This window comes from Gadus chalcogrammus, chromosome 18 (genome assembly GCF_026213295.1).
Source record: "Gadus chalcogrammus isolate NIFS_2021 chromosome 18, NIFS_Gcha_1.0, whole genome shotgun sequence".
Taxonomy (NCBI): Eukaryota; Metazoa; Chordata; class Actinopteri; order Gadiformes; family Gadidae; genus Gadus; species Gadus chalcogrammus.
The window spans coordinates 14,369,908-14,392,552 of NC_079429.1; the positions used below are offsets into that span (position 1 = coordinate 14,369,908).

At 49.0% G+C, this 22,645-nt stretch overlaps 5 protein-coding genes across 5 annotated transcripts in view; 3 read left to right on the forward strand and 2 right to left on the reverse strand.

Annotated features, from left to right (window-relative positions):
* timm23a (translocase of inner mitochondrial membrane 23 homolog a (yeast)) overlaps window positions 1-2,567 on the forward strand; it is a 3,173-nt gene extending 606 nt beyond the window's left edge. The window contains exons 1-7 of the mRNA XM_056576938.1: window positions 1-9; window positions 120-178; window positions 295-388; window positions 496-580; window positions 671-729; window positions 1,036-1,146; window positions 1,358-2,567. The exon at window positions 1-9 is cut by the window's left edge and continues 606 nt beyond it. Coding sequence (XP_056432913.1) covers window positions 1-9; window positions 120-178; window positions 295-388; window positions 496-580; window positions 671-729; window positions 1,036-1,146; window positions 1,358-1,479 — 539 coding nt within the window. The 3' untranslated portion in view covers window positions 1,480-2,567. The remainder of the gene's footprint in view (window positions 10-119; window positions 179-294; window positions 389-495; window positions 581-670; window positions 730-1,035; window positions 1,147-1,357) is intronic.
* Window positions 2,568-2,658: 91 nt separating this feature from the next.
* On the reverse strand, window positions 2,659-5,210 carry zgc:112285 (uncharacterized protein LOC561476 homolog). The gene is made up of 6 exons (XM_056576937.1): window positions 5,075-5,210; window positions 4,765-4,874; window positions 4,361-4,455; window positions 3,844-4,124; window positions 3,237-3,400; window positions 2,659-2,838 (listed from the first exon to the last, which is right to left on the reverse strand). Exons 1-6 carry the CDS (start codon window positions 5,208-5,210, stop codon window positions 2,659-2,661), a joined length of 966 nt encoding a protein of 321 aa, XP_056432912.1.
* Window positions 5,211-9,997: 4,787 nt separating this feature from the next.
* On the forward strand, window positions 9,998-14,193 carry syt15 (synaptotagmin XV). Its single transcript, XM_056577867.1, has 8 exons — window positions 9,998-10,182; window positions 10,281-10,467; window positions 10,923-11,071; window positions 11,375-11,664; window positions 11,912-12,079; window positions 12,399-12,507; window positions 13,035-13,220; window positions 14,043-14,193. Exons 1-8 carry the CDS (start codon window positions 10,176-10,178, stop codon window positions 14,180-14,182), a joined length of 1,236 nt encoding a protein of 411 aa, XP_056433842.1. The 5' UTR covers window positions 9,998-10,175; the 3' UTR covers window positions 14,183-14,193.
* A 962-nt stretch (window positions 14,194-15,155) lies between these two features.
* nat9 (N-acetyltransferase 9 (GCN5-related, putative)) lies at window positions 15,156-17,880 on the forward strand. The gene is made up of 6 exons (XM_056577271.1): window positions 15,156-15,404; window positions 15,655-15,764; window positions 16,108-16,248; window positions 16,578-16,637; window positions 16,768-16,862; window positions 17,134-17,880. Exons 1-6 carry the CDS (start codon window positions 15,274-15,276, stop codon window positions 17,290-17,292), a joined length of 696 nt encoding a protein of 231 aa, XP_056433246.1. The 5' UTR covers window positions 15,156-15,273; the 3' UTR covers window positions 17,293-17,880.
* Window positions 17,881-18,598: 718 nt separating this feature from the next.
* lrrc59 (leucine rich repeat containing 59) lies at window positions 18,599-22,597 on the reverse strand. The gene is made up of 8 exons (XM_056577270.1): window positions 22,400-22,597; window positions 22,038-22,150; window positions 21,840-21,899; window positions 21,577-21,735; window positions 21,301-21,405; window positions 21,060-21,132; window positions 20,490-20,681; window positions 18,599-20,091 (listed from the first exon to the last, which is right to left on the reverse strand). Exons 2-8 carry the CDS (start codon window positions 22,134-22,136, stop codon window positions 19,811-19,813), a joined length of 969 nt encoding a protein of 322 aa, XP_056433245.1. The 5' UTR covers window positions 22,137-22,150; window positions 22,400-22,597; the 3' UTR covers window positions 18,599-19,810.
* Window positions 22,598-22,645: the final 48 nt, after the last annotated feature.

Below are 22,645 nucleotides of genomic sequence, written 5' to 3' on the forward strand. Positions count from 1 at the left end.
GCGTGCCATGTAAGTAACATTGAGTGATTAGCTGTCAAGCTAATTCCAAAACTCTGTTTTCTTTAATCAACATATTAATAGTGTTCGTGGTTGACATGTGTTTTGTTACATCATTACAGTAACTGGAATGAGTCCGCTGTCCCCCTACCTCAACGTCGACCCTCGTTACCTAGTGCAGGTAAGCCATGAAGTTGAGCATCCTCTAATATCAGAAATCACAAGCTACTTCTTCAACTGCTTTTTACAAAGCGTGGCTTAATCTATTTTATGTTGGTTTTTGTTTTTTTATTGAAGGACACGGATGAGTTCATCCTGCCCACAGGCGCAAATAAGACCAGAGGGAGGTTCGAATTGGCCTTCTTCACTATTGGGGGTTGCTGTATTACAGGTGAGACGAAGCCCATACTTTTCAATTAAAATGTCTGGCCCCTTCCTTATTGAGAATGGTACACAGTATAATACGACACCGTAAATCTGAACTTTTTTTGACTGCAGGCGCTGCATTTGGAACGATAAATGGGGTGAGGATGGGACTGAAGGAGACCAGAGACATGGCCTGGTCCAAACCTCGTAACGTACAGTGAGTTATTTTTTTCGGTCTCGTAGTGATCCCACTAATCATCCGAATTGAATGACCTTCAATTATAACTTCCAACCTGTCCTTCCACAGGATTCTTAACATTGTGACCAGGCAGGGTGCATCATGGGCCAACACACTAGGCTCTGTTGGTAAGCTTCACTCTCAGCTCGATCTCTTTATTCCAATAATCCCAATGTTTTTAGAGTCCCTCAAGAGTTGCACATAATAAATATATGCAGTTTGTCATAAGAATATACTGTCACGCTGCGCACATGCAGTGGCATTGGAAGAAACTATACTCTAGTGCATCTCCTTAATTCCTCTTCAAACGTGTGCAAATTAGCATCATTGTAACAGTGTTTAATATTATTTCCTATCAATGTTCTCCAATGAACACCAATGATTAATCTGCCTGTGTATTCTTGTCCTCTGCATCTGTGTTGTCCCTCCTGCAGCGCTGCTGTACAGTGTGTTTGGTGTTGCCATAGAGAAGGTCCGAGGAGCAGAGGACGACATCAACACAGTGGCAGCTGGGACCCTCACTGGGATGCTCTTCAAGTCAACCAGTAGGTTTCTGTTCGGTGTGGGATTCGTTTTAACGCGGTGGATAAATGCATAGAAGCACTTGAAGTACAAATGTATAATTGGTTTTGTTATCGAAGTCCGTCGTTTCCATTCCCTTTTGCTGTTTCTGTCTGTGCTGTGCCCTGGATGGGGCTTACATGCGCTCAAGTGTTGTATGTTGAATCCCCCTGCTTTCCTTTCTCCCCTCCCCAGGTGGCTTGAGGGGGGTAGCCCGGGGTGGCCTCGCCGGCCTGGCCCTGTCTGGAGCATACGCCCTCTACAGCAACTGGGACAACATCACCGGCTCCTCCTCCTCTTCCTCCAGGCTGTACTGAATCTCGGCTTCATTACCCCTCCTTCCATACTCCCACATGACCCCCCCCCGTTCACAGCTGTTAACCACAGGCCTCAGCAAGGAATCAGACTCTGGTCAATGGCGGTGTACTGTACAGGAATGTGTGGGGGTTTAATGCTGGGCCCTCTGGTCCTCGGGTCCTTCCTAACGCACCGTCCAATCCCCTACTACGGAGCCTTCCGGATACACAGGATCCAACTGAAAATGGAGACTTTATTGACTTTGATGTGTGTGACTCTGAATTCACTTCGTCCCATCCCCCACCGGAGTTTGGTCTGTGACCTTCAAAATGGGTTCAATGTTTCGTCTCGTAAACTAGGGCTGGATGGGGTTTGTAAAAGTGTATATTATTGTATTTTAAAATGGCCAAATATTAATTGGAGTTGTGTTAGCCTTGAAACACTGACATTTAAAATCTGTATCATATTCACATTTATTACATCAGCAGATATAGTTTATAAAGCAGGATGGAAGCTGGAAAGTGACTTGGTACGTTTATCCGTCGGGAAGTTTAAGTTATTGTGACTTTAATGTTGAACATTCATTGTTGGTCAATGTGAACACTTCAACCTTTTGACCTCATCAACTCCATTACTGTCATTATTTCCCGGCTGAATACCTCTCACCCAATGGCGTGTTAATGAACACAAACTCAAAGTATCACCACTATAGTACCAACCTATTAATTATCTGCAGTACTGTGGTAATGATCAGTTGCAGTTGAAAGATTGAACATTCTACTGCTGTATTTGTGTGGCCTTTCCCGTCAGCCATGTGATGAATACAAATAAAGACTACACGAGTTCAACAGGATTTTGATGGGAACAGATTTTATTGTACAAATGTATTTTGTTTGGTTACCAACCATAATGTAGGTGGTTAGTATATCTGTCAAAATGGCAGTCTATCAATTAAACTGTTCCAATTCATCTATTTCATGCCGGATTAATACACAATATACCATATTGTGTACAAGGTCTAGGGCCAAATCGATCAGCTCTTTAGCACATTTATGTTTTAAGTCAGTCATGAACAAGAGCAGTTCTGAAGAATAATAAACCTAATGCATAACCAGTAAAGTCTAATGGTAATGAAGTGGTTAAAAACAAGTGCTTGCTCTCAGGGGCAGAACATGGAGAACCCGTCTTCTAGGGTCCGGTCAGTGCAGGAAGAAGTCCCTGATGCGCGTGGCCTCGATCCAGGGGATGTAGGCGGCGGTGCGGGTGAACACGCTGGGCTTGTTCTCCACCGTGCAGCCGATGGGCCCGAAGCTCACCACGCCGTGCACCTCCCAGCGGTCCCTGCCCAGCTGGCACAGCAGAGGACCCCCGGAGTCACCCTGGGGGAGAGACGTTCAGTCACAAAGCAACCATGACATGGTTTCTTATTGCCCTCTGACCTTGTTTGAGGGTTGCTGTGGGCACTTTTGAACACTTTTTGGGAAAGAGTGAAGTTGAGTGGAAAAAGGTTTTGAAGCCCTGCTCTAGGATTTGTACATGGTCCGGCAGGTGTGTTCACCAGCCTGCTCGACTAACTCCAACGGTATCGGGTTCAATCCCTAATGTCCACGTCCTAAGCTGTACGCATCCTTGAGCAAGAGGCCGTAACCCCTACCTGCTCCTTAATGGATTCTAAATTCACTGGGAGCTGCTTTGGAGTCAACGCCCCAGCTGAATGCCTAGATAGTGAACAGTAACCTCCCTCTCTGGTGTTAGCCTGCAGGGCTAACGTGCTCACCTGGCATGCGGCGGGGGGGCCCTCAGTGTCTCTGAAGCCGGCGCAGATCATGGAGTCACGCACGCGGTCGCCCCAGAACTTCTTCTGCCGGCAGGTCTTGTGGTCGATGATGGGGAGGCGAGCCTGGTTCAGGGACTCGGCCAGAGACACGTTCTCCTTCCCCCCTGAAACGTGCACCAGAGTATAGGGTTGAGACGTCTCAGGGATGGAGGAGGCTTTTGTGAATCCCTGGAAGGTACTCCATAGTATCTATAGGTGTTTTTTTTCTTGTTTCAAATTACAAGTATTCTTCTTCTCTTAATACATACCATTGCCTGGTAGTAGTGCTTTTAGTAAATCCTAAAATAAGCAATAGTAAATCCATATCATGGCTTTGTGTTTTGCCTTGTGTTAGGGTGTGCCTAATGGTTTCATAATGCTGCCTACCGTATCAAACCAAAATAAAGGAAGTGGACGACTCGTTCTATGAAAATGCCTTTTTGTCAAAATAATTCCTTTCAGATGCAGGCAGGTAAAAATAAATGGTCTTATTATATGTATCAAAGTGTGCTGTACTTGGTACTCTCATCAATGCCTGTTTTAAATGGCTCTGCCCTCTTGCACTCACCCCGCGTGTCACCCCAGCCCGTGACCCAGCAGTAGTGTCCCGGCTTCAGGCTGGTCTGCTTGCGCGGCAGGCAGGCGTAGCGGATAAAGTTGGACGGGAGAATGTCCGCACCGGCTTTCACCAGGGCGATGTCATAGTCCAGCTCGCTGTGCGTGGGGTAGCGGAAGTGCTCGTGGCGGTAGATGCGCTTCACGGGGATCACTCTCTCGGGGATCTCGGAGCGTTTGAGTTGGTGCTTCCCCAGGACGATCCGCCAGCTGGCAGCGTCCTCCGCCTTACCCCTGGAAGGTAAACATGTCTCAAATGAAGGACTTTCAATGGAACTGATGATTATTTCCCATCTGGGATAAATACACTTCATCTTTGTTTTAGTCGTTTGTGCTGCTAAAAAGTACGACAGATATGTATGGAGACTACATTTTTATAATGAAATTAATACATTAAACACAAAAAAATACCCCATCATATAAAACAGTTTGCAGTGGAAATACCCATTTGACCGAATGCTAGGTCTTACTTTTGGAAGCAGTGGGCGGCGGTGAGGATCCAGTTCTTGTGGATGAGGGTTCCTCCGCAGACATGAATGTAGTGCTTACTCCCCCTTGGGCGCACCTAAGAGGGGTGGAGGGATGGACCGAGAGTCAGCATCCTCGTCACTGTCGTGCTAGTCAACGAGAATTTGATGTTTTCCAGTCTTTATAGAGTGGAGTTTAGAGATTTTGTTCTGAGTGTAGGGCTACTGTACCTGTAGTATCACTAGCCTTGTGTAGGACTCAAGTCCCTGTATACTAGCCTTGTGTAGGGCTAATATACCTACAGTGTTGCTAGCCTTGTGTAGGGCTACTGTCCTTGTAGTGTTACTAGCCTTGTGTAGAGCTACTGTCCTTGTAGTGCTACTAGCCATGTGTATAACTGTATTACCTGCAGCGAGACCTGCCAGGGCCAGGAGTGAGGTTTGGCCTCGTTCCCCGACACAATCCTCTCGGCCATGTTGGGTTTGAAGTGGGACATGCCACAGTCATTGGGCCAGTCTAGGAGCACAGAGGACACATACACACACACATACACATGCATACATTACCCCTCAAAACCCAGACCAAATAATCCAGCATATCAACAACGGCTTCCAGGTTCACCGTGGCGTCGGGGTGCGTCACGTGTCGCGCGGTGGCAGACCGGCGGGCGCCCACTAAACGGCCCCTCCCCCCTTGCCCGCCCCCCCCGCTCTCACCCAGGTGGAGGATCTTGTGCTGGGGCGTGCGTCCCGGGCTGAGGGCGTAGGAGGCCACGGGCACCGCCGCCCACCGCAGCAGCAGCAGCAGAACCAGCGGAAGCAGAAGAATAGGAGGGGGTCCTGGAACGGCCATCGTCTCTCATGGCCGCCGCCCCGCGCCCCAGCCTATTTATACTGCCGGACGTAGACGACGTACATGGGCAGATACACACATGCAGCCACTCAACAGCAGGTGGGGGGGCGGACAATGTGTGGCGCAGCAACAAAGACCAAACACTGGATTGTTCTCCTGTAACAGAGGGGTTTTTTCTCCCCTACTGCCTCTGTGATAGGAGATGCAGGGGGTCCCATCAGCACTTTCACCTGCAAAAAAAACATATGGATCGGCCCATGCCTCCCGCCACGGCCCACATGTGTACATAACACACGCGCGCGCGCACACACACACACACATATATACAAACACACATAGGACAAAGGGGAGCCAGAACTGTGAACAATGTTTGTAAACACACACCGTTACGTACATGCAGGAAATCATATGACAGATGAGATCAGGGCAGATGATGATGCTGTGACCTCTGACCTCTTAACAAACTCTATATGGACTGTGCTCACCTCATCCTGCATGGTCATGACTCAACAGAAAAACAACAACATGGGTGTGACTAAAGATAGTTTTAATAACAATATAATAATAGTCAATCATTTTTACTCATCAACAGCAGAAGGGACGCATATGCGTCAATAAAATAATAAAAGAGATAATATAAAACATGATAAGTAAGAATGGCATAAATCCACAGCAAGTCTGCTTGTTTATCTCAAACCGGTGAAATATGACAATAACTCCAGTGGAAGCAACCAGTCAGTGAGGGCTTTCGCTACGGTGAAAGAGAATGTGCCTGCTCATCTGAATGGGCCTGAATGGTCCCCCCCCCCACAGTGGTTCACCAAGGTTACCCATTAATGAACTTATTGTATGCGTGTTGTCCTAGCGAGGCGCGAGTAAGTCAGCTAATGGAGTACAGAAGGCTGAGTCACAAGTTCCACGTTCTGTTGTTGGTGAGCTCAGTGTAGGGAGACGGTTTGTTGACGGAAACAGAGGTCGTTTGGTTCGGCAATATACATTGGTCCATTTAAAAACAAGGGTACTGGTCTGGATCACGCCCATCTTCTGTTGCGTTATCTTTCGAAAGGGATCAATGACACCACCTTGTACGTCATTGTTGACGTGCAGCCTTCACCTGAGCCTTACATCCGGAAAATAAGCTGATTATAGTATTAAAAAACGTGTCAAATAAAAATGTACTCAGTTGTGGTCTTGGCTGGAGCCCCCGCAGCAGGGCTTCGCCCGGGGCCACTTCAGTCCCTTCGTCAGGCTGAGGCTCATGCGGGGGGAGGACCTGTGTTCCGGTGTCTCCTTCTCTTCCCCTTTACCGTTCCCCTTCTCCCTCTTTACTTCAATCTTCCTTTTCCCGCCGACATCCGCTGCCAGTTCCTGCTTTTTTCTCTTGCCTTTCTCCAGCTCGCTCTCGGCCTTGGCCTTGGCCTCGCCCTCAGGGTCCACGGTGGGCGTGGCCAGCCGTGGCGGCTCCTTGGAGCCTAAAACTGTGACCTTAGCAGCTCTGGTTTGGCTCAGCGTGGTCCCTGCCACTCTGGTGGCCGCCTTCAGCCTCCACTTGCTTCTGGGCGGCGGGGGGCTCTGTCCTTGTTTGTCCTTGTCCCCCCGGAGGGTCAGGTGTCTCTCGATGGCCACGTTGAGCTCCTCGGGGTCCACGGAGCTGCCGTAGACGTCCCAGGTCATGCCCTCCTCGTCCCACTGCACCTGCTTCATGCTGCCGCGCCGGCCCAGCTCGCCGCCCCGCCCCCGGGGCCGCTCCTCCCCCTGCACCTTCAGGCAGGACCTCCTGCGCTCCGGGGGCTCGGCGGCGGCGGCGGGCGCGAGGGTCTCCCACATCACGGAGCTCTTCTTTCTCTTCTCCTCCTCCTCCCCTTTCTCCTCCTCCCGCTCCTCTCCGGCGTCTTGGAAGAACATGCTGGAGGTGGCCGAGACCAGGTTGGAGGTGGAGCCCACGGGGGAGCGCAGGTTGAGACGGGAGCCGGGCGGGGAGCCCAGGACGGAGTGGGAGCCCATGTGGGAGGCGGACGCGAAGGACGTGTGCTTCCTCAGGCCGGACCACGAGCCGGGCGGGGAGGCCGTCTGCACGGCGGCGTCTACCGACCTCACGGGGGACCCGGGCGTCTCCTGCTCCTCCTGAACCTCGTCCCTGCCGTGGTCCTTTCCCCCTGGAGGCCCGGGGGTCTCTAGCCTCGACTGACCACAGATGCACCTGCAGCGCGCGCTCAGGCCCGTGTCACTCAGGGAGGACGCCAAGGGGGACCGCCATCTGCGACTGACACCGAGGTCAGCGGCTGAGGATCCCGGTTGCCATAGCGACCCGCCTTGTCTCGGCGGCTCTCGTCCCTCTGTTTGGGTCGGCGGCAGGTGCTCCTCCTCACCCCCGACCAAGGAGCGCGCGCTCCCAAACACGCTCGGCAGCTCCTCCGAGGCTTGGACGGGGTGCGCGCCCTGATGGGAACCGTCCCCGACGCCGCCGTCGCTCCCCGGGCCGACGGGCCGACGCGGAGGTGAGGTAGGAGAGGAGGGAGAGCCACAGGCTGACGGGATGTGCTCGTACTCCATGCTGGGGAGCCGGCGGGGTTCAGGGGAGGTGGGCGGCGGGGCGGTGGGTGGGACGGGTGGGCTCGCAGGAACCTCAGGGGTGGGTGACGCGGGTGTAGGCGAGGACATCGGCGGTTGCTTCCCGCAAGGAGACAGAGGCAAGGGGGGTCTGGTGGAGGGCGACACGGGGGGTGTTTCAGGAGAGTCAAAGGACGGCGACGGGCTAGCAGGGTGAGCAAGCTTTGACGAGGGGGCGACCTGGATCAGACTCTTGGGGCGCCCGGGTCCTCCCCTCCAGATGACGCTGTCCGGGGTGCTGCAGTCGCTGCGCGTGCTACAGGTGCTCCATCGCTCGCTGAGGGGCGGGGAGCCGCAGCCGGCCCCCAGCGGGCTCCGGCGTGGGATCGGTAGCGCCTTGTTGGCGGCGGCGGCGGCGTCCTCAGTGAGTTGCCGCTCGCGCAGCTGCTGCAGGCTGCAGGTCTGGCGCTCCGTGTGCGTGTTGGTGCTGGAGCTGCGTCGGAGGTCCTGCCGGGTCACGGCCGGGTCCCAGGGGCGGTGGGGCTCCGTGGCCATGAGCACGTCCATGGAGCTCTTGGAGAGGGAGAAGATGGGGCCGTCCTCTGTGTCCTCGTATTGCACCTCTTCTTCGTCTCCGTCAGCCTCGGCCCAGGTTTTGTGGGAGGGCATGGCACGGGTGGCGCCCGACTGGACAGCAGACCCCGCCGGCTCCGCCATGCCAACAAGGCTGAAACAAATGCAGAGGTTATAAACTTTGCACACACACACACACACACACGCACACACACACACACACACACACACACACACACACACACACACACACACACACACACACACACACACACACACACACACACACACACACACACACACACACACACACAAGCATGCAAGCGATCAGGATTAACCTAACCAGATTACAGAGTCCTGATTGTTGTATGATTCAGACAAATGTCAATTGTCTGGATCAGGATTTAAAAAAGCATTCAGGATTTATTTGCCCATTGAGAATGTAAGATTGTGAGAGAAACTCTGCACACAGGCAATACGCACACATGCCCAAAGACAGGGAGACGATATATTAATACAGCAATGAAAAGCCATGCTTAGATCATACACATAGGTGTCTGATTTATCTTAAGTCATCCATTAGACCTTCCTAACCTCCCACCCCAACCGACCTGTCAGTATTTGCTTAAAGACCCCGATATAATTTACCTTTCCTGATGCTAAATCAATCTGTAACTGAACATAGAGAAGAACAATTACCCAATGTAATTCTATAGCCAAGTGGACAGCAGCTAGCATTCACCGCTACGTGTCAGGGAGAAGCATGGTCTTACCTTTATTAATCAGAGGCTGACTTCTGTCATGGCCCCCCTCCTACATGTTAACAGATGGACACACAATTAAAGATGGCTTCCTTCCATCTTCTCCTCAGTTCCAATAGTTTTTAGGCAAAATGTCTGTCTTGCCCGTGCTCTGGTATTAATGTGGTTGACCTTCGTCCCCGTCAGAAGTCTTTAGTGCTCAGCTGAAGCTGCCCCTCCTAATGCGTGTCTTGCTTTGTGACTCTGCGTGTGTCTTTGTGTGTGTGCGTGTGAGTGTGCATGCATGTGTGTGTGTGTGTGTGTGCATGCGTGTGTGGAGGCTGCTACTCTACATTCAGCTCTAAGGATTAGTCCTCTTTCATCTTATTAACTGACCAATCTCTGTAGTGGGGTTTTGTGTGTGTGTGTGTGTGTGTGTGTGTGTGTGTGTGTGTGTGTGTGTGTGTGTGTGTGTGTGTGTGTGTGTGTGTGTGTGTGTGTGTGTGCGTGTGCGTGTGTGCGTGTGCATGTGTGTATTACCACCTAAGCCAGGAAGGACTAGAAACATGTATATATAGTATAAGAGTTATTTGTAGAGCAAGAGACAGGTATATATAGCAACAAAGCTTTTTAATTTGACAGAACGCATGGAACAAAAAAGTTTAAACCCATGATCCATCCTTTACATATTTTTGATTAAGGCTGTGGAATTTAAAATATATTGGCAATAGCAGCGGTACTTTGTGTTCAAGAGTCACAGTTAATCGATTAAAAGAAAAGATAACATAAGAAAACAAACTAAGCGAAAGGGTTAACAAGGGATCAAAAAAGCGAGATATCAGCCAAAAGTGGTGAGAATGGACCATCTGGGACAGAGTTCCCCAGCGCTCCTGGATCTCAGAGCAGAGCAGGGTAGAAGTCATATTTATTCACTAGAAATATTTCAGTTGTTGAGTCCTTTGAGAATAGACAACGCACGCAAGAGAGAGGAGTTACAGCCAACAAGAAGCTACTGAACTTCCTCCATGCCTGAATGAAATTGAGAAGGATTAAAGAATTTGGTTATCAGTTTTTGAGGGCTGTAACTGAATAAACTGACCCCATGGAAAGTGAGTAGAAATCAGGTATTTCCTGTGCTTTGTTTTTCCTTTCACTCTGAATTTGAATGCACATATTAATATTTCCTGTTTCCTTTCTCTCCTTTCAGACCAGGTGGTAATTCTCGCCGTGGGTCTGCTTATGGGGCTCCTGATAATATTGTGCGTTTGTATCTTGGGGTATTGCCTATGGAGGAGAAAGGGGCAAAGTCAATACCAAGAATTTATCTCAACCTTACCACTGTTCCCAGAATGCACTGCTCCAGTGCTGCAGGTTTCTCAGGGCTCCCGGCCCAGGTGAGGAAGAAATCTCCTTAAGATGTATACCTGTTCCTGTAGCTTTTATTATAGGTTTAACTTACACTGGGGAAACATCCCCGCCACGTTTTGAGTTGGCTGATTATTTTCCCATCTCTTGTATAATGCATAATTTGTTAAAACTGTTCTGAAAAAAATGCTTGCACCAAGCCTAACAGATGAGATTACTTTGAGAAAGGTTTATTTGCACAATAAGTCTGCATAAAATGCAATGAAAATAAAGAAGAAATTGTCCAAAAAGGTAACCCTAACGATGCACACATTGCAGGTGGAATCTGTAGCCTAGGCTATGAAGTTTTGATGAGGCGTTATTAAAAAAGACATATATATTTCCATAATCATCTACTCTGCCCTCATACAAAAAAAAGGCCCTTACTTTTCAACACAAAGTGTCTCCCTTGACTTTCGTTCATTCCACGTCTCTTTGCTCAAAGGTGCGATGAGATCCCCTTCACTGTCCCTCCGCGCTTTGAACCCAGAAGCCCTAGCGCTCTGGCGGGCCAGGGGCAGGTGAGGAGCGACGGGGTGGAGGCTGACGGCCAGAGGGACATCTTGGCTCATCGTGGATCCCTTTGCGTCCGGAGTAAGTCTGAACCAGACGTCTGAGTTTAAAAGGTCAATGTCCAGAAAGTCTTACCTGTAGACCGCATTCTAAGCTGTAGACCGTATTATAACCTGTAGACCGTATTCCTACCTGTAGACCGTATTATAACCTGTAGACCGTATTATAACCTGTAGTCCTAACTGTGGACCGTACTCCTACCTGTAGACTGTATTCCTACCTGTGGACCGTACTCCTAGCTGTAGACTGTAGTCCTAACTGTGGAAGGTACTCCTAGCTGTAGTGGGTATTCATACTGTGTATCTGGTCCTGGGGTCACCTCAGGCTGGTACCCCATGGGGACCCTTCTGGAGGGCTTGTACCGGGGCCCCGCCCTGGACCAGGTGGCTCCGCCCCCCGGCCCCGCCCCCCGGCTCTGCTTCGCCGTGGAGTACCGGCGGTGCAGTGAGCAGCTCACGGTGTCCCTGCTGCGCCTCGGCAACCTCCCGCCCTGTTTCCACGGCAACGTGACGCTGGTGGAGCTGCAGCTGCTGCCCGACGACCGGCGGCCTCGGCAGGCCAGGGCCCGGGGCCCGGGGCCCGACCCCGAGCTTGCCGAGTGTTTCGTCTTCCAGGTAAAGCGGAGTTTGACAGCGTAGTGTTTTCATGACCTCGTGCCGTCCGTGATGAGAGTGTGAATCTGCCATCCGCAAAAAACTGATGGCAGATTCTCTCTCTCCCTCTCTCTCTCCCTCTCTCTCTCTCTCTCTCTCTCTCTCTCTCTCTCTCTCTCTCTCTCTCTCTCTCTCTCTCTCTCTCTCTCGCCTCTCTCCTCTCTCTCTCTCTCTCTCTCTCTCCCTCTCTCTCTCTCTCTCGCCCTAGGTGTCTGCAGTGTGCGTGTCTGAGAGCACGCTCAGTGTGTGTGTGCTGAGCGTGGCGCCCCAGCGGAAGCGTCGTGTGGTGGGCCGGGTGCTGTACCCCCTGGAGGGCCAGCTGGGGGCGTCTGGCCGCGTGCTCTGGAGGGACCTGGAGACAGACACCTACACACAGGTACAGGACACCCGTCCATGACGTACCAACCCACCCAACGCTGTTGATGGGACGCTTTTGTGCAACATCCACAGTCTAGCTTGCAGGCGTCCGTGAGCCAGAAGCCCAGCCCCCTCGCTGCTCCTTAACGGCTTGTACCTGAAGAGTCACTCAAACGTTCACCACGTTTGTGCATCGCCAGTGCACAAGAACACAAGCAATTCACACACGAGTGTGTTGCATTAATAGCTGTTTACATCCGAAGTCGTTCAACTGTTATGTCTCACACTTCAATCCCCCCCCCCCCCCCGCCCGCCCTGTCCTTCGCTCTGCGTGTCAGTGCTCAGAGCTGGGAGACGTGCAGGTCTCCATGAACTACAGCCCGTCCCTCCGGCGGCTCACCCTGGGAGTGGTGAGGGCCCGCGGCCTGCAGCTGCTCAGCGACACAGGTGAGGAGCCGTGGAGGTGCGGAGGGGAAGGTCCTTTGGGTTGACAGGGAGGTACATGGGAGGGGGAGAGTCTGATACCCAGAACCAGAGGGATAGCACTGCTGTGATGCACTGGGTGTGTGGGTGATGTGCAATGGCTTCCTTGCTTGGGCTTCTATTTACAGCTCTTACGATGATATGGGGACATCTTAAAAACAAGAATGTGTGTGTGTGTGTGTGTGTGTGTGTGTGTGTGTGTGTGTGTGTGTGTGTGTGTGTGTGTGTGTGTGTGTGTGTGTGTGTGTGTGTGTGTGTGTGTATGTGCTTGTGTGTGTGTCCGTCCCTGCGGGTGCATGAATGTGGGGGTGTATGTGTGTGTGGGTGCATGCGCGTGTGAGTGTGTGTGCGTCCATATGTGTGTGTGTGTGTGTGTGTGTGTGTGTGTGTGTGTGTGTGTGTGTGTGTGTGTGTGTGTGTGTGTGTGTGTGTGTGTGTGTGTGTGTGTGTGTGTGTGTGTGTGTGTGTGTGTGTGTGTGTGTGATCCCCAGGGGTGTTCTCCCAGGTGAGCCTGCAGAGACACACCCAGGTGGTGAAGACCAAGAGGAGCTCTGTGGTGAGCTGTGGTGGGGCCGACCCTCACCTCGACCACCGGATGACCTTCAAACTACCCCCCCAGCACCTGGACGAGGCCTGCGTGAGGCTGGAGTTGAAGCAGCCCCACCCCATGAGTCCAGGTAGAGGCGTACACCAGGGCAGGGTACAGGGGCAGGGAAAAGGCTGTCACACACCAGAGAGGGTTAGCGGTAGAAACATCAAAGTGACCCAACATGGACGCCGGAACCATGTGAATGGCCAGTCCACCTGCGCCCTATATAATAATAATAATAATAATAATAATACATTTTATTTATAATGCACTTTTTATTCAAGAATCTCAAAGTGCTTCAGAGAAAAAAATACCAAAAAAACTATTAAAAAGGGGGAACCTCAAAGAAAGTTTAGCTAAATGCTCTTTTAAAGAGATGGGTTTTGAGGTTCCGTTTAAAAAGAGCTTCGTTCCGTTTATATAGAGTACTATTTAGGAAATCACCATTTTGTATTGATGTAGTCGACTATTTAATGTCGATAGTACATCGAAAAATAACTTTGCATCTGACTTATTTACAATCTATATCCCATGACGCAAAGCGGCTTTCATTGTCCTCTGAATCAAACGCCACATACAGGTTAGTTATGCAGATAAGCTGTCAACACATTTCAACACATGTCATGCCGATAGATTTCCGATTTGATATATTGCGAGTGATCACCAGAAGTATTCTCAGTCGAACTGTAGGCCAGTTTCATTTACGGACGGTCAACAGTCTCATTTCCTCAACCTATTTGTAACCTTGTCTAAATACTTCTCGCGGAGGGAAATTCCACAAAAACATTAAAATAACATTAAAAAACAAACCGCACCATGCATGATCAAAATTCTACTCCCAAACCAGGATTTTGTGAAGAGGCCATTCTGCCGTTTTTCACCCCAGCAATGTGTCTATGTCACCCCCCAGAGTGTGCAGCCGTGCTGGGGGTGGTCGTGTTGGGGCCCTTCATGTACGCCAGAGGCCCCCAGCTGCAGCACTGGCTCGACATGGTGAACCCCACACAGGAGCCCGTCAAACAATGGCACGGCCTGGGCCGGTGCCTTTGACCCCCAGACAAACAGACACAGACACAGACACTGACAAACGCACACACATACTCGCTGTCTGGCTGTGTGTCAGAGAGACACTCACAGACACACACACACACACACACACACACACACACACACACACACACACACACACACACACACACACACACTTGCTGTCTGTCTGTCAGAGAGACTCTCACAGACTGACAGACGGACAGACTCACAAACACGCATACAAATATCGGTATGTTTGTAAGAAATGCAATGTTTAATGTTAATTGGTTTATTATGTTGTTTAGGTGAGGAAAATTAAAGCCCTGCATATGCTGTACATGTCCTTTTATCTCATACATAAGGTTGATTGTTTATTAAAAAAGTGTTTGTGTCATCGTTGTCTGTATCTTGTGTAACAGAGAAGGCCCCAGAATTGGTTTAGTCAGTAAGATACTGACTATGTTTGCCAATAGGAAGAAGTAAGCCTCTTTCAACTAAGAACAGTTTGCTAACGACTCGTATTTACCTCCTCTGTCTGTAGCACAAGCCTGCCCCACCCTGCTGTGATCCTGGTTTACGGATTAATCCAGCACATGGTGACTTGAGATCAGCTTGTATTTATTTAACAGCCTCAGGAAAGAGTTGGGAGAGTTCAGAAGACAAAAAAGCAGTGAGGGAAAGACCCCAGCACAACCGGACAGTAACAAAAACAAAGATTGACTCTTTTCTGCATAAGATCGTGAAATTAAAATAAAAGAAGAAGTAGGCCTACAATGAAATGAGGTCAGGCAACTAACATGTCATAATGAAAGAGGCCATGGAACAATGTGGAAAAGACAAAGTAGATGGTCGATTTTAATATGAAGAAAATACAACAAGTAATAGATCAGATTATTTTCAGAGGAAGTTTTGACTTTCTTATTAATCTTTAAGCATATCGTCATGTCATTTACTTTAAGGATATTTTCATTCACAATCACGGTCATGTCATTTCTGGAGGGGTCAGAAGGTGGCGCTAAAGAATGTAAACCCATTATTCGCTATCACACACATGCAAGAAAAGAAGAATCGCTTAGTAACAAATAAGGCAGCTTTAGTTAAAACAAACATTTATGCATATTTTTTATAACGTTGATGATAATTCCCAGCACGCCGGATACAGCATAATGAAGATAAATGAAAATACTTTGCTTGAAGGTGACAAAGTCGTGTTGGTGCCTTACAATGACCATCATGTGCCCAGGTAATAACGTACTCAATTGATCTGTTATATTGTCACGCTTATTTAAGAATCATAAAATATGACCTGCTGGATGGCTGTGGACCCAGTGTCAGTGTGGTACCATTCATCGGGAGTTTTAAAAAAACACTAGCCTCCAACTTAAGCCTCAGTCATTACTTTGAATGTCTTTTCGGGGTTATTATCGCAGGCTAGCCCCTAAATACAATGTCATTTTTCTCTTTATAACTTCTTTATCCCGTCTCTGCGTTAGGTATCACGAGTGGATGAAGTCCCCTGAGCTGCAGCTGCTGACGGCGTCGGAGCCCCTCTCCCTGGAGCAGGAGTACGAGATGCAAAGGAGCTGGAGAGAGGACAACGACAGTATGTTACATGGCTCTCTTGTACACTTGGATAATGCAGAACCGACATATTTAACCGATAACCGTAAAGAAATAGGAACATTTAAATTACGAAATATGATTGAAGTGAAATGATAGATGTGATCATCAAGTTTGGCTTTAGTTTTTATAACATCCACCAAACCTTTGGAATATAGATGCACATTAATGATCGACCCACATCACTACATCATTAAACCTCCATGTGTAACCTCCAGCAGTTGAACTTCTGCTGTTTCCTCCTCAATATGATCCCCTTTTCTTTTGCCTCATTGTTTCTTTGCTCGTCGCCATGAATGAAGCATCAGTCTGTGCTCTGCTTCCAGAGTGCACCTTCATCATCCTGGACAAGCAGCGGTGGTCAGAGCCCGCGGCCCAGGAAGAGCAGTGCATGCTGGGAGACGTGAACATGTTCCTGACCGACCCCACTGACCTCTCCCTGGCCGAGCTGGAGATCATGATCGCTGGTGACACGCCCCTTATCTTATACCGTGTTGAAATGCTTCACTCATAAAGACATGTTCATTTGTTTAGAAGTGGCTGAAATCTATAGAAGAAATCAACAATTTGATTAGAAAAGTTATCTAGCACTCTGTAAAGGTTGTTGGTTACTTTTTAATGCATCTTCTTAAACGGATCTGTATACGTTGCACTTTATATGTAGTGCTCTGTATGTACTACTCTTTATGTAGTACTCTATGTAGAACTCACTACTACAGGTACTCCTCTATAGATAGTAATGTAAAGGTAGTTCTCTATATTGAGGTTCTCTCTGCTCATTGTTTGCCCTGTACAGAGCCCAGCTACCGGGGGAAAGGACTCGGAAAAGAGGTCACATGCATGATGCTGTGCTATGGTGAGCAAAGCCAAACAAGGCCAACAAATATGAAGCCTGAGGCGATATATCAATCCTATCAACAGTCTTATTCGGATGCTGAGGTGTTACCAGCACCTGGCCTTCCAGTTCAACCATGTCCTGTCCAAAGGAATTTCCAAGCTGGGGATCCAGAAGTTTGAGGCGAAGATCGGCCTGGACAACACGGTTAGCATCGCCATGTTCAAGAAGCTCCACTTCCAAGAGGCAAGTGCACGCGCACACGCACGCAAGCACGCACACACACTCACACACACACGGATGGCTGCCATTGTAGAAATGATTACTGGCCTCTTGAATCTCAGTTAGCTAGTTATACTTCTGCGTAGAAGACACCTACATGGATGGGTGCAGCATGCAAGCCTCTACGTCCGTGATTCTGAGCGCAGTCGACCACAACGTTGATTCAGTAGGACGGAACTGACAAAAATGTCATGGCCAGTTCCGCCCTCAACCCTGTGCCTCGGTTCTCCTGCAGCTGTCTGTGTGCAAGGTGTTCGGGGAGGTGACCCTGGGGATGACGGTGGACCCGTCACTCCGGACCAAGCTCCTGGGTGACATGGCGTACGTGAAGGAGAGACAATACCAGCGCCACTCATCCCAGCCCACCGGAGCGGGCGTCATGATGACAACCTAACAAAAAATCTGCCGTCGCTGCTTGCGGACTTCTAGTGTGTGTGTGTGCGCCCGTGTGACGCAGGTCCCTCCGGAAAAGTCGGGGAGCCCCCCAATGAAACGAGATAAAAATACCTTTCTGGACTACGAATCCCATAAGCTCTAGGAAAACAGGGCTGAGAACTCTTTGTGGCAATGCATGAACACACATGCAGATGTGTATTATTCTGCTATCTTTGTAGAGATAGCAGAATAATAATGTCATTGGCGGCATTAATTGGGATCAAAATTTCAAAGGAAGTTCAAAAATGAATTTAATTTCAAATGTAAACCAAGAAAGCCTATCGAATCAGGCGAATGTATTAGATGCCACTGTAACTATAGCAACCAAAACCAGCCACCCTGTATTGATGTTTTTCAAAACGTTGGCAAAAATAAATGTCTGTCATACAGACTTTTACATCCATGGTGTAAACATCTCATCTCATCTCATTTTCGTCCGCTTATCCGGGGTTGGTTCGCGGGGGGAGCAGCTCAAGCAGGGGGCCCCAGACTTCCCTTTCCCGGGCCACATTGACCAACTCTGACGGGGGGATCCCGAGGCGTTCCCAGGCCAGTGTTGAGATATAATCTCTCCACCTAGTCCTGGGTCTTCCCCGAGGTCTCCTCCCCACTGGACGTGCCTGAAACACCTCCCAAGGAAGGCGCCCAGTGGGCATCCTTACCAGATGCCCGAACCACCTCACTTAGAAACCACTCCTTTCTAAGTAAAGGAGCAGCGGCTCTAATCCGAGTTCCTCACGGATGGCTGAGCTTCTCACCCTATCCCTAAGGGAGACGCCAGCCACCCTTCTGAGAAAACTCATCTTGGCCGCTTGTACCCGCGATCTCTTCCTTTCGGTCATCACCCAGCCCTCATGAACATAGGTTGCAAACATGTGTAACACTTATGATTTGCATGATTGCGTTTACATCTAGCCATGAGAGAGAGAGAATAATTAGCTCAGGAGGTGGAGGCGGTTGACTTGTAACCGGAAGGTTGCTAGTTCGATCCACTGCTCCCCCCCCCCACCAATTGAGTGTCGTGGTGTCCCTGATCAAGACACCTAACCCCGACTACTCCCGACGAGCTGGCTGTTGCATGGTGGACTCCGCCTTCAGGGTGTGAATGTGGGTACAAAGGGTTGTAAGTCGCTTTGGTTAAAAGAGTCTGCTAAATGCCCTTAACGTAAATTACAGTTGTCATAACTGTAATTTGCTCCTCACCAATGCTGTCATCACCTTCAGGTTCTATGTATAGCAGAAACTAAATACACCCTGCGGACATCTGCAACGGAACCCAGAACCTCGCACATGCAACGCCTTGTTAGTGCACGGTGTCCCTGGTGACAGCCTTGGGGTCCTTACCGTATGGCAGGCCATCATGAAGTCAGGCTTTGGGGAGGGAAACATGACGGTGACAAGTTCTGGGCTCCTGTCCCACATTGTATTGGCATCATCAGTTCTTCACCCACTTGTTGGAGACGTGAACGTTTGCCATCATGAGCTGCTTTTGTTTATTATTTGAACTTTGAGCATGAGAAGTCTTTCAACTTTTGCTCCAAACTGTGATGACCTTAGGAAATTATTTTGAGACAGGACTCCCAGACTTTTCTGCAGCGTAGAACCCTTTAATAATACTGATGAAATATTTGGTCAAACGAAATAACTCCAGAACACATTTCAGGTGAAGCGGTACAATTTGCATTTCATTGATCAGTAGTGACCTCAGATCTCCCATCTCCACAGATGGACGATGTGATCTAAGATAGCATGGGCAACTTTTGTTCTAACAAATCATGACCGATCAAAGAGACCCAAAGGAAAATGTCACTTTTAAATTCAAACCATCTCTTGTCGTCTTTAAATTAATGCCCAGATATTCCATCAAAATTACATACACTGATACCCTTAGATAATTGTTTAGAATAAAAACGAGGTTGCGTATTTTCAGCATGTTCTTTATATTCCGCATCAGACAGTAACCTAAAGGAGAGTCATGACTGGCTGTAGATTTAAGAGTCTAAACAGCACAGAAAGCAACCTAACATAAATTAATACCTGGATTCCCTCAAATCAACCCATTGAGTGTGCATTGTGTCTGAGTGTTAGCTTGCATTCTTTAAGCATAAGGCATGGACAAGAGAAATGTTTAAGACAATGTTAAAAATAAAAAAAAGAGGCAGTACAAACGGGAGCCAAGAGCAACAACAATTCCATAGGAATTTTAGAGGGCCTTTGTTTTGTTTTTTACATTTGTCCTTCGCCCTGCTTTCTACCGATCCAGATTAAGTTTCACACCCTCATGCAGGATGGATGGGGCGCGGGTGCGGGACGTGGGTTCCCATCTTACAGAGATTCACAATTTCCGCAGTTAAGTTTAGTCAACAAAGCAAGAAAAAAAGTCAACTATCCCACATTTCCACACACACACACACACACACACACACATACATAACAGCGGGAACCCACGGTGACGAGCGACTGAACCAGACCTGGGTTCAGTTCTTGGCCGTCTGGCTGGACTCCAGCAGCTCCTTGGCCATCGTGGACCAGTCCTTCAGCAGCTGTCTGAGCAGCACGTCCTGCCGCCGGGCCCAGGTCAGCCCCGTCTCCAGGGCCGCGTTGACCGGCACGCACGCCGCCTCCCTGCGCAGCTCCGTCAGCTGACAGGCCGCCGCCGCGCCGGCCAGTCCCAGCAGCAGCAGGAGGAGCAGCTTGAACAGCAGGCCAATCAGAGAGCGCCGTGGTTTCGGGGCGGACTCCTCTGCAGCTTTTTTATCTGGGAGGGACAAACGATCGTTCATATTCTTAAAAGGGTAAGTATCCCCAGTTTAAGCAGAAGAACGTTTGCCTACGGGTTTAAAAAATGTGATCTGTGGCGTCCATTTTAGAAAGACTGACGACCTCAATTTGTTAAACTAGAACAGTTATCAGCTGAAAAAAAGTGATTTACTTAGCTTTCAACAAGAACGGAGTTCGTTCAACTTGGAAGTTCATGCAAGGTTTTAAATGTGAGAAATCAATATATAGCCACGAATGTCTCTAGGTCTGGTCAGGCCCCAGGACTTCAAGGCAAAGTATCAAATATATGGTTACATTTGTACACTACTTGGACAAATGTGCCATATTGTATTGATACATTACCATCCGATTACCCTCTAAGACCTGGGACCCCACCTGCCGCCAGCCCGTTCCTCTTCTTCTTCTCCTCCTTCTTCTTCCTCTGGTGCTCCTGGGCGGCTGTGGCGTCCAGCTGGGCCTGGTACTCCTTCCTCCTCCTCTCCTTCTCCTCCGCCTTCTCCTGCTTCCGGACCTCGCGCTCCTTGGCCTCGCGCTCCCTCTTCTTGGCCTCCTTCTTCTTCTCTTGTTCTGAATGGGGAGGAGGAGGAGGAGGGTGAGGATGAAGGAAGACACAGTGGCGTGAGCATTCTCAAAGTTATTGTCTTGAATAATAAGGATTCTTATACTTAAGCTTATAGCCATAAGTCGCCCATAAGCCTTGCTACAATCTTTTAATTGTGAACTTCAGATATACAATTAAAAGATCCATTGATTGAGTGCATGAACAGGAATAACATCTAATCTAAATTACATCCTACAATCAGAAGTGCAAACTGTGCTTATCCACAGAGCTTTGCGTCTGCTTACACAGTAACCGGATGCAATAGCAAATGGAATAGAGAGCAACATGGCCATAAGGCTTCGTTCCAGGCAACAAGATCAGACCATGGGCGTTGGAAGACTCACCTCGCTCTTTCAGGAAGCGTTTCTCTCTGGCTTTGTCCACCTCTTCCTGGACTTCTTTCATGTGCAGCAGAACCTACGGGTAAGACAAAAACACAAGCAAATAATACATTCAGACCGACATCACATCAATAGTGGAACAATCGACACGATAGACAGGGAGCGACGCACACCACGCAGATACACCCATGACGACTGCCCTCTTGCTGCCTGGGTTCTCCCGCTCTCTCCCTCACCGACTCACCTTGGAGGCACACTGTTTGCACTGCTTCTCGTCCAGACAGTCCCCGGCCGCCTTGGCCAGCTCCGTCTCCAGGGGGTTGTCTTTCAGGTCCAGCCACTTGAGGTTCTGGAGAGGCAGAATAAAGGTTGGTTTAAAACTCTTGAGAGGTATTCCATGGGTTTCTCCATCACCGCATAGCAGCAGAGGCACCAGAGCCATGGTGCTCTGAAGAGGAGCGTGGTAGTTCCTTAATAATCAGGAAGAGCTAAAGGAAGGGTTGTGGTGTCTGTGACTGACCCGTAGCTGAGAGAAGCTGACAGGGAGGCCTGTTAGCTTGTTGTTGTACAGGTCCAGGTGCTGGAGGTTGCAGAGGTTACCCAGGTCATCGGGCAGTGAGGCCAGCTGGTTCTTACTCAGGTCTACCCTGATCAGGTGAGTCAATTTACAGAAGTCTGGCTGCATGAGGTAAAACAAAAGACATATTCAATTTTGGCCATTTAGTGTCCGTTTGCTTTGCTAATATGATGGCATTTAAGTGGGCGTTTGTTTGCAGGACTTACAGGAAGTGATGTGATGTTATTGCAAGACAAGTCCAAAACCGTCGCTTTTCGCAAAGCAGCCTATGCGAAAGAGGATAGGAAAACACAATAAGGCCTATTGTCATCACAGTGTGACGGATAACAGACGGGGGACCTGCAGATAACGCACTACATTGCGCTAATCAGAAGATATAACACAAATTCAAGCAGGCAACTTACGAGTTCTTTGACTGGAACTTCGGAAAGGTTACAGAGACTGAGGTCCATTTCGTTTCCATTGATCTTATCCTTTAGGTTCAGCACTTTGCCTTTACTCATCGTGGTACCTGTGGCTATAACGTTAGGGGAGAAAAACATTAACGCATGTCGTCGTCCTGAAAAAGAACATGAATAAATTGACGTGGCATTTAAAAAAGGCTCATAAACCTCATGTAGTAGCCTAAGAGGTCTCAGGATCCCAGTTGATCTGATTTCACGAGCACTTCATTTATTACTCGATTACTAAGTGAGCAATTGCCTTTTTTCCAGACCATTTGACAGCACTAACTGTTATCCATGATACAAAGTAGGGTTTCGCTTACCTGTTAAATCTTCTGTGGTATAATGATGTACTATGAAGACCAAATAAAGGACAGAACGTCAAAATAAATCGGAGAATGTGAAATAAAGCTTAGTGCTAATTTATTTAGTTGGTACAATACAGGGACTGAGGAATCCTTGAATGAAAATCCACGTCACAGATTCACTGCAGCTGTCAGAGAAGAAGAACAACTTCATGAACACTGAGGACCACAGCGCCCCCTACAGTATTGGAGAAGGGTGGCGGT

Bases quoted from the DNA above. Each gene is read 5' to 3' on its own strand.
- zgc:112285 (XM_056576937.1), bottom strand. From the start codon at position 5,210: ATGGCCGTTCCAGGACCCCCTCCTATTCTTCTGCTTCCGCTGGTTCTG. The intron at 4,875-5,074 runs GTGAGAGCGGGG...CTGTGCTCCTAG, and splicing joins GCACAAGATCCTCCACCTGG to ACTGGCCCAATGACTGTGGC. The intron at 2,839-3,236 runs GTGAGCACGTTA...TCTCTCCCCCAG, and splicing joins GCCCCCCCGCCGCATGCCAG to GGTGACTCCGGGGGTCCTCT.
- syt15 (XM_056577867.1), top strand. The intron at 11,072-11,374 runs GTAAGTCTGAAC...GGGTCACCTCAG, and splicing joins TGGATCCCTTTGCGTCCGGA to GCTGGTACCCCATGGGGACC. The intron at 12,508-13,034 runs GTGAGGAGCCGT...TGTGATCCCCAG, and splicing joins GCAGCTGCTCAGCGACACAG to GGGTGTTCTCCCAGGTGAGC.
- nat9 (XM_056577271.1), top strand. From the start codon at position 15,274: ATGCATATTTTTTATAACGTTGATGATAATTCCCAGCACGCCGGATAC. The intron at 16,249-16,577 runs GTGACACGCCCC...TGCCCTGTACAG, and splicing joins GCTGGAGATCATGATCGCTG to AGCCCAGCTACCGGGGGAAA. The intron at 16,638-16,767 runs GTGAGCAAAGCC...TCCTGTCCAAAG, and splicing joins ATGCATGATGCTGTGCTATG to GAATTTCCAAGCTGGGGATC.
- lrrc59 (XM_056577270.1), bottom strand. From the start codon at position 22,136: ATGAGTAAAGGCAAAGTGCTGAACCTAAAGGATAAGATCAATGGAAAC. The intron at 21,900-22,037 runs GTAAGTTGCCTG...TCTTTCGCATAG, and splicing joins AAGTTCCAGTCAAAGAACTC to GCTGCTTTGCGAAAAGCGAC. The intron at 20,682-21,059 runs GTGAGTCTTCCA...CTCCCCATTCAG, and splicing joins ACGCTTCCTGAAAGAGCGAG to AACAAGAGAAGAAGAAGGAG.